This window comes from Lactuca virosa, chromosome 6 (genome assembly GCF_052849685.1).
Source record: "Lactuca virosa cultivar CGN04683 chromosome 6, Lactuca_virosa_CGN04683_v6, whole genome shotgun sequence".
Lineage (NCBI taxonomy): Eukaryota > Viridiplantae > Streptophyta > Magnoliopsida > Asterales > Asteraceae > Lactuca > Lactuca virosa.
The window spans coordinates 83,225,680-83,235,761 of record NC_136431.1 but is presented as its reverse complement, the minus strand read 5'-3'; the positions used below and the strand labels follow the sequence as shown (position 1 = coordinate 83,235,761).

General features: G+C 40.2%; 1 protein-coding gene across 1 annotated transcript; it reads right to left on the bottom strand.

Annotated features, from left to right (window-relative positions):
• Positions 1–7,106: 7,106 nt before the first annotated feature.
• On the bottom strand, positions 7,107–7,758 carry LOC145121705 (umecyanin-like). Its single transcript, XM_079057412.1, has one exon. It carries the CDS (start codon positions 7,756–7,758, stop codon positions 7,201–7,203), a length of 558 nt encoding a protein of 185 aa, XP_078913538.1. The 3' UTR covers positions 7,107–7,200.
• Positions 7,759–10,082: the final 2,324 nt, after the last annotated feature.

Genomic DNA, 10,082 nt, shown 5'->3' with positions numbered 1-10,082 from the left:
ACTTTTATTCATGATTATATTGTTATGGTTCTGCATCGTTATTGGTACGAGTATTTTAGAATAGGGCGGCCTGCTTGTGAGTAAGAAATATGTCATCTGCATAGCGAAGACTTGAGAATGATAGTTAAAGGATGTTCCTTCATAGAGCAGGTTACTTAGGGTGCAGTAACTGTAGCATGTCTATGTGGGGGTCGGAGGTGTCCCGCTAGTTTCCGGAAGGTGCTGTTGAGGGATAGATTGGTTAGATCCCATAGCTATGATAAGTTTGGGCTTTATAGCAGATTGATTACAGAATGGTGGTAAGGATTGGAAATTCCTGCCAAAGCTTTAAGCAGTGAGGTATAAGCAGGATCAAAGTGGGGGAGAACCCTCCGAGTATTCAGGGGTAAGAGCATGCAGATCCAGAATGAGTACACGACCACTGAGAAGAAAAGAAAGTAGTACAGCGATTGATGGATTGAGGAGTTCAGGATTGGGAGTTTAAGGAACTTCCCAACAGTTAGTTCAGGTAATCGAGATGGTTGGCAGCTGGTTGAGAATCCAGGTTGGAGGACCACCTATAGCACTCTAGTGAGTCGGAATGAGAATCTTGAGAACGGTTAGCGAGAGATGCTTCCGTGTTAGTAGTCAGTGGCAGAGACGACATGCAGAGCATGGTAGAGCGGCAGGAGAGTCGCAATATTTTTCAGCAGCAGCCAGTAGTATGGAAAGTGTTGTAAGACTACGGGGATAGCCGTAGCATTCACTAGCAGCCAGTAGTATGGAAAGTGTTGTAAGACTACGGGGATAGCCGTAGCATTCACTAGCGGCCAGTTAGCAAGGAAGGCGTTGTAAGACTACGGGTAAGCCGTAGCTTTCCCTAGCAGCTTAGTAGCAGAGATCGGGCGGAGGCCCGTATCTTCCAGTTAGCGGAGTTTGGGCGAGACCCTTACCTCCTAGTGATCACGGTAGAGATCAGGAATGGGTAGTTGCTGAGAGTAGTATGGAGCTAGCCTGCATAGCCCTAGAGAGGTGATACCTTGGGAGAGGCCGCTCCAGGATGTAGCTGGGTGAGACCCGTGGGCGAGGCCCGTATGCTGGGAGCAGTATAGGTGAGACCTAGGAGCAGGGTTGCTCAGCGATATGGTTGGGTGAGACCCGTGGGTGAGGCCCGTGCGAGAGTCGTTAGGCAAGTGAGATTAGAGGAATAGACCACTTGAGGTTATAGACGGGTGAGACCTGTGGGCTAGGCCCGTGAGTTTATAGCAGCGCAGGTGAGACCGGGTAGGGACCGTAGTGTCAAGATAGGGGATCAAGGACCCCAGGACTGTAGTGCCATGGTGGAAGAATAGATAGAACAGTTATAGATAGTCGATGTATATTCAGAAGTCGCTGGGAGCGACTAGGAGATTGCGTTGGGGTGTAGTAACCGGTGGGGGTCCGATCAACCAAGATATTGGCAGGTTAGTTGGACCAGGGTGGTCTCAGCGCATCCGGTAGGCGGATGAGGGGCAACATAATGCCAGTAAGTGGTAGTAGCGATAAGGAGAAGTAAACCCCGAGAGGTTCAGCGTAGGTACTCGGGAAGTACCAAAAGGATTGCCAGTTGAGTAAGTTGTATTCACAGGATGGTCAGGGTGAGGTTGGACCCGAGAATATTATCCGCAAGGTTAATGATAGTCAGAATGTTCAGGCGAAAGGCCAGCAGAGGTAGCCAGCGGGTGTTAGGTTTCCCAGACAGAGTGTTGGAGGCAGATCATAGATCAGTTGGCCATAGCGAACTTCGAGGACGAAGTTGAGTTTAAGTGGGGGAGAGTTGTAACACCCAAAATCAGAAAGGCCAAGAAAGGAAAGAAAACCCTAAGTCAAAGTGTCAACTCGTCGAGTCCATGGGTGAACTCGACGAGTTGGAGCGGGACCCGTGTCGGGGTTTAAGTGACCGACTCGGCGAGTCGGAGGGACCGACTCGGCGAGTCAGGTCTGGGTTGGAAAACCCTAAATCCGGGACTTTGTGCACTATTTAAGCGTCTTATTCTCTCCATTAGGGTTCCTTGGAGCCTCTCTCATCCAGAAACTAAAACCCTCAGCCTCCATTGTTGCATATTCAAGTCTTTTGCCATTTTTGGGTGATTTGAAGGAGAATGAAGGAAGGAATCTTTGGGGCTTCAAGGATTGGATTTAGATCCAGAGTTTGGGTCACCTTTCAGAGTTATTGAAGGTATCAAGTCGTTATTCTCACCCTTCTTCATCTAGTTTTCCCTTTGTTATGAGATTTGGGGCTTTTATGCCATGTCCTTGAACCATTTCGAGTTGGAGCCCAAATCTGAAGTTGCTACTTCAGATCTAAGTGTATTCTGGCCTAGAGAGTCATAAAGTATCAGTCTTGGGGGTGTAGGTGATGCATGGTTGTCTTAAACCCGAGTTTGGAGTGTTTTGGGCCTAGATCTCCTTAGCTACACGTAAAGTTTGCACCTTTACGTGAGGGATGGACTTTGGGAGTATGGATCTATGATTGGGAGCCCCTGCATGGCTCGAAAAGCCACTGAATGGATTAAGAACAGGAGCGACTCGGCGAGTCACATGGGTGGACTCGGCGAGTTGGATGAAGATAGGCAGGAACTCGACGAGTTGGAAGAACAACTCGGCGAGTCTGTTGAAGATGGCCTTGGACTCGGCGAGTCAAGTCGCGAAACCCCAAACCCTTCGAGTTAAGACTCGGATCAGTGAGTTGAGTGGGGACTCAGTGAGTTGGGCAGGACAGGACTCGGAAATCGGTAGACTCGGCGAGTCAGGGGCTGACTCGGCGAGTCGAGTCGCGAATGAAAGGATTCTGAGCGTATGAACTCGGCAAGTCAGTAGGCAGACTCGACGAGTAGGGTTGACCTGGAAGGTTGACTTTGACTAGGACTTTGACTTTGACAAGAGTAGACTTAGTTGACTTTCGGAAGGCAGTTAGACTAAGTGTGATATTGATATTGATAGCTCGGGGAGCTAGTGGAGCAGCGGTTCAGAGAGAGTTGACAGATAGCAGCCAGGGGGTTATCAACAGCTTCAGCAGTTGAGGTGAGTTTCCCTTTGTGTGGATGGGTCTACGGCCACAATGCCGGCCCATGTAGTTATGAGTAGGAAGACTCGGGGGTTAGCCCTAGGCACTGTTTGCTAGTATGATATTTGGGACCAAGGTCCATTGATAGCGGGCGGGTGCCCAGGAATGGTTTGCATGATAGAGTATACTTGTTGTCTGTGTGATACTTGTATGAGCCTGGTAGGGAGGTGAGTACGGGCGAGGTCCCGTATCTCACCAACAGCAGAGTGTGGACGGGGTTCCATATCTCATTAGTAGCAGAGCAGGGGCGAGGCCCAAGTTAGGAAAAGAGTGAGTGTGGGCTAGGCCCGTATCTCACCATCAGAAGGAGTGTGGACGGGGTTCCACGACTCATCAGTAGCAGGGCAAGGGCGAGGGCCTAGATAGGCGAGGCCTTACAATAGGATTCAGTAGTATATGTTCAGTTATGTGTTGTGATATGTTCATGTGTTAGTATATGTTAGCGGGCGGGGCCCAGAGACAGGCGGGGCCTAAGAGAAACAGATATGTATCCGAGCGGGGCTCGAAGCCAGGCGGGGCCTGGAGCAGGCGGGGCCTGTTGTAGCGGGCGAGGCCCGAGGTAGCGGGCGAGGCCCGAAGTAGCGGGTGTGGCCCAGTATTTGCAGTATGTGATTATGCAGGGTATGTGGTAGGTTGGGGAACTCACTAAGCTTCGTGCTTACAGTTTTCAGTTTTGGTTTTAGGTACTTCCGGTAGCGGAGGGAAGAGCTCGGGGTGATCGCATGGCACACACCAGAGATTAGACAGCCTGGGAATATTTTACTCTGATAATGAAAATATGTTTTGGAATTAATACTCTGATTTTGTTATGGATTGATAAATGTGTTTTAAGCAATGTTTTATAAATGAAATTTTTAGTCTTGAAAATTGGGACGTTACATTAACTCTCTTGATTTTAAAATTCTAAATTTTTTAATTACTTTAATTTTAATTATAACGTAATTTTCATAAGTAAACCCGATTTTATTCTGTAAGAATCATATTCTCTACGAATTTCAGGATACATATTTCTATTAGAATGATATTCTATGAGAATGCCAACACCGACTAATAACACATTTTTTGATACAAATTCAAATTTTTTATTACATTCTTAAAAAAGTAAAAACTTTATATAATATTCTATGACAATGAAATACTCACTAATAACAAATAAAAATATGTATATCTTTCTTCTTGAATATTCTGGCAGAATATATTAATACATATACTCCTATCATTCTATTGTAGATTATTCTATCAGAATAATAGCTCTTTCCTTGATCATCAATGAAATTAGACATTTAACGAAAATAACTGTCATTAATCAAATCATGTAAGAATAATATTCTCTGAGAATGCTTAGAATCCCTTTGAAATTTGCGGTCCGTTCTTCAAGCATCAACTTCTGTCAAAACAAAACCAAATTGTAGTTTAGATTCCAACAGAATTGGAATTCATGATTCCATTCCAACAGAATTGGAATTCATGTTCTCTTCCTTGTAAAAACAACAAACCCAAATCTTTTCCCTCTATTTATTTCTGTCTAAAACAAGCAAAAAAAAAAAAAAAAAAAAGACAGAAACAAACCTAAAAAAAACAGACGGAAATGCCGACTGCCACCACCCTAGACGACCCACTGCCGCCCTACAACTCCCATCTGCACCTACAGAAGGCCACCGCAGCTTCGTTGCTTCTTTTCCCCTCGTTTTCTTCCTTCTCTGCTGTTCCCATCGACCACAAAGCCGGGAGTCCACCACTGAAGTGGGTGTTTCCCCGGAGCAAACATCGGAGGCGGCATCCCCCTTTTGATCCCCCACCTGCTCTCCGATCTACCTTCGATCCATTCTTCTTCCCCTTGATTGGACCGCCGATGACGAACAATGTAATAAGGAGGGGCTCGCCAAAGATCGATTCCTACCCTCGTTCATAATCTCAAGCCACCGCCGGAACTTCCATCGACCGCAACTACTTCACCCTCCTTAATCTGTGGTTGCTAGAGATGAGATCAAGAAGGCCTAGGGCAGATCATTGAAGATTGATGCCATCTTACCTCGCGAGCTGCTTCTACTTATTTGTCGACGAAGATCTCGTCGATTGTCCCCATCGATTGACAGATCCCTTAGCTCGATCTAATGAGCGGTTGAAGAGGAATGGGTACATTCAGATTCAGAAACCGATTTCAATTATTGATGGGGATCGGTGGAAGTGGTGAGGCGTTGTTGTAAATCGAGGGGGTGGTCGTCGATGGAAGTTTTTTTATGCTGGAATAGGGTTTTTGATAGTGAACAACCGTGTATATAAGAATGAGAAGAAATTAGGTCAAAGTCAAAATAACTAGCATAATTATAGGAAGTATTTGTGGAAGTTATTTATAAAATTACTTTATTACCCTTATTTATTTAATTAATTATTTAATTTTTTATTTAATTTTGATTGGCCCATATTTATGCATACAATAACACAATAATTAGTTTAAATACCTGAACCTAACTCTCTCTCTCTCTATATATATATATATATATATATATATATATATATATATATATATATATATATATATATATATATATATACATACGAGAAGCTGAGAACTTTTAATATGTTCATTATTTTTCAAAACGAAGACCATCGTTAGTCTTCAAATGCTATGTCTATGCCATACCTAAGCTTGAGAAAAAAGAATTGATGATTTTTTTTTTAATGTGCATGTATGCACATTTGAATGTGTGTGTATGTATGTATGTATGTGTATATATATATATATATATATATATATATATATATAATACTTTTCAACAATTTTCAATACCAACACAACAATGAGATTATAATACCAACGTTTAAGATAATCGCAACCTGAAAACATAAAAAAAGTAATAAAATAAAATACATAGAAAACATAAATGTGTATGTATGAACATTTAGATGTGTTTGTCAAATCTTTTTTTGGAGCACAGATCTCTCTTAGACACAATGCTAAGAGTCTAATGGTCGTTTTGTTTTTGAAAAATGGTTAACGGATTAGGAGTTCTTGAGCTCTCACATATTTTTAAGTTCTTAAAAGAACCTCTCTCTCTCTCTCTCTCTATATATATATATATATATATATATATATATATATATATATATATATATATATATATATATTCTAAGTATATAATTATAACACATGAACATTGCTTGGAAAATAAAAAAACGTTTATAACTTTAGAATTTGATACTTTTGGTTCTTCACGTCAAATGTTATGGAACTTCTCAATAGACTCCAAAAGTTATGCATTGAAATGTTGTGAACCGTTTACCCGCTTTGTCCATGTAATTTTTATTATACCAATTAGCTAGAAAAAAAATTAAAAGTCTTTAATAACGTTATTTTAAATTATAGTTGTTGAGAAAGCCACGTTAATGTTTAATCCATCATTTGTTGCAAAAGAAAGCCACACTCTTACAACAACTTAGAAGTTTATTATCTAATACAGACGTATATAATTTTACTATATTTTTAGAAAAAATATGTTGTTAGGTAGTTGGTCTAATATTGTGATCCGTTTATTCATGTAACAGTTAGTTTTTATAATTCAACATTGTTATGAATTATTTTCATTATTGATATTTTCATGAGATAATCTGTTAAAAATATATACATTACTCGCAAACGTCTCAGTGTTATCAACAAATGTATTAAATACATGTATCGTCTTATATTATTGAATATAAATATGGATAAAGTTTTGCACGATCTATTTTGTAGGTTAATTTCTCTTATAAGGTCTCGAACGGCCATGTTATCACCATATCTTTTAATTTAATAAAAAAAAGTCGAGCTCCCATTTTTTAAAATGTATCATAATTGTCACATATCCAGGTATGAGCTAGTAATATTGATTCCGTACTGGTAAAATTTATCACAATTGTCACAGATTGAAGTATGACCTAGTAATATTGATTCCCTAGTTGTAGAGTCCCATGTTTTTTTTCAAAAAAAGACGAAATATAATGGAAATACTCATATTTTCAGTATTAAGGAAATATTAATCTCTTTAAGTACATGAAATATGAATAGAATAAAAAAAGAGAAAATCCAAACAAAAACGAATTACGTACACTTATCTCATCGTAAGTAAACACTAGATCTAATAAAATAAAGCTAAAGCTATCGCCAAGAAACTGAAGGGTGCGACGGCCGTGAAAGATGGAGCAAAACTGGGTGATGGCTGTTGTAGACTGGTGCTATGTGTGGGTGGAGAAACCGGTGCGGGAGTGGCGGGTGTTGCTGTTGGTGAAGGGGTGGCAGACGTAGCGGAGACGTTGATGTTGAGTTTCTGACCAATTTGGCAATGAGTTCCAACGGTGCAGATGTAATAGTGTGTACCAGGTGCGTTCAAGGTGACTCTAGCGGGGCCGGTAGTGGAGATGGAGATGGGGTTGGCGGTGGTGCATAGGCCGTACGCCGCCTGCGGTACTTCAGCAACGTTATGGAATCCGGTGATGAAGTTAAAGAGAAGAACATCGCCGACTCTGAAGGTCTGAGTTGATGCCCAGGTGGTGTAAGCAGAAGGTCCGTTGGGAGGAATATTCCAGCCCAAGGCGTTACCGACCACATGGGTAGTTTGAGCCGCCGTGCCATGAAACTGCACAGATGCAAGCATGAGCGCCATAATCACCACCAAATTGATATTTAAACCTGACATTTTTTTGTCCTTGAAATTCTTGGAAAGTGAAATCTCAAATGAATATCAAGAAGGATTTTGAAGGTTAATTAATGGTGTTTTGATTTGTATTTATAGGGAATGGTTGTAGGGACGCGTAGTATATCAGCAACAACCACGAAAAGGAAAGACGTATTTGAAATCTAGAAGGAAAGGCGTATTTGAAATCTAGAAGGATTTTGAAGGTTAACATTTAAAAAAAATGTATAAAAGAGTTGAGAGGATATTTGTCTATTTGAGAGGGTTAAGATGGGCCATGACCCTCCCGCTTTTTGATAATGTAAACCATATTGGCCTATTTTATATACTGATAATCGTTTTTTTTTTTTTCCCTGTTATGGTTCCCTGGCCCCTACGTAAGTATATGTATTTATATATGTGATTTAAAAGATTATTTAGTTAAGCAGTAACTCCAAATACCAAGAAAATCAGTTTTATCTGATAAATTCTGCAACTGTGCAACCAATTAAATATCTAACATAACTATAAGATTGCTGAAAAAAATCAATAACATTTCGAATATAATTGGGTAACTAAATTTTAGAAACAAAATCTTTAGAAAAATATAAAAAACTAATCTAATATCCAATTTACAATCTCGATCTTTGATAAAATACATAACCTAAATTAGAAATCATCAATCTCTTTCTCTGCCCAAAAAGAACTTGCTCATTGGAAAACATAAGGCACCACTTGCGTTCGCGTTAGAAACCCTTGATGACTTATGTATCTTCGACCAACACTACCATAAAACCGGGTAAATTTCTATGCCATAATTCATAGGAATTTCATAGGAATTGATGCAATTCCAATTCCAATTACAATTTCATACAAATGTGTACACATCTACACAGAAAATCAAATGAGTCATACAATTATTCAATACATCTATGCAATTTCATACATGTATACAATACATCTACTCAAATGAGACATACAATCAAATGAGACATATAATTATGCAATTTCATACATGCGTAAAATATATCCAATTCCAATTCCATACAAACATGTACACACCTAAACACAAAATAAAACAAATCATGTCCAATTTCATTTTCATGCTTAAACAAATAACACAAAACATAAATATGACCATTTTTGTCCAATTATGCCCAAATATATAGAGATCTAAACACAAAATCAAAAAAATCATGCTCAATTTCATTTTCATGCCTAAACAAGTAACACAAAACAAAATTCTGCCGAATTTGCCCAAAACAGAAAAAAAGAAATCAGAATCTTACCTCAAAATGACCGGGTGTAGCTAGCTGTAGAGGCTGGTGGCGGTGAAGGACTGACGATGGTGAAGGCTATGAAGGCTGCAACCGGAAATAATATCCCAAAATCGGAGGTGAAAGTTGTAACCGGAGAAAAAACATCAAAACTGGAGTAAAAACCTTGACCAATCATAAAGTTAGGAAGAATAGAAGCACCAAAAAGCATACCTACTAGTTTTCGGCGAAGGGGAGTTACCGAATGAGGTATGGTCGGCAACAGAAAGAGAGAAAAAGAGAAACCGGAAGTGAAATGACGTAGTCACCGAGCTTGATGGGGCTAATCCCTCTGCCGACGACAATTCGTCGGTATAGGGTATCCAAGACTACGTCGTTTTGATTATTGATGAAATAAAGAAAATAATTAAAAACAGGAAGTTGTACCGGTGACACGTTGTCAGGATAGCCATTTCACCCGGATTGCCAGCGTGGCAAGGCGACGACGCGCCGTCGGTATAGCTCTCCCACAACGGTATCGTTTCTTCCTTCTGCATCATGGAATAAAAATAAAGGTAAATTACATTTGTCATGACATATACCAATGACATGTCGTTGATATACGTTTTTAGAAGGGCACGAAAAACTTTGCGTTTCCCGCCTAACCTACTGATATATCATCGACATACAGTTCAAGGTCAAAGATTGTTGGTTAACTCTGTACCGACGACATGTCGTATGGACAACAACCATCTTCCAAAATGCCCTCAATTGACCAAAAAAAAGTAAACCTAACTTTGGAAATTTTGCTTCGCTTACGTCTTAACCTAAGCAAATTTGCAAGTTCAGAAACCGTTAACGTGTAAAATAAATTTACTAAAAATTGAGCTTTTCAATTTCAAACTACTTATGTGTGGGAAATAGAAGGTGAGAAAAATGCAACCTGACCTTTTCGTTTATGACGCGAGTACGGATATTTCCAAGTTCTTTATCAACTCGAAGGCATTCTTGTTCTTTGTTTTGGCAATTACGAATTCTGACATCACCAGACAACGGTGAGAAAATCGTTCTCTATTTGAGGGTGCAATAAAG

What these genes read in the sequence shown, in the direction of transcription:
- LOC145121705 (XM_079057412.1), bottom strand. Translation starts at nt 7,758, where the DNA reads ATGTCAGGTTTAAATATCAATTTGGTGGTGATTATGGCGCTCATGCTT.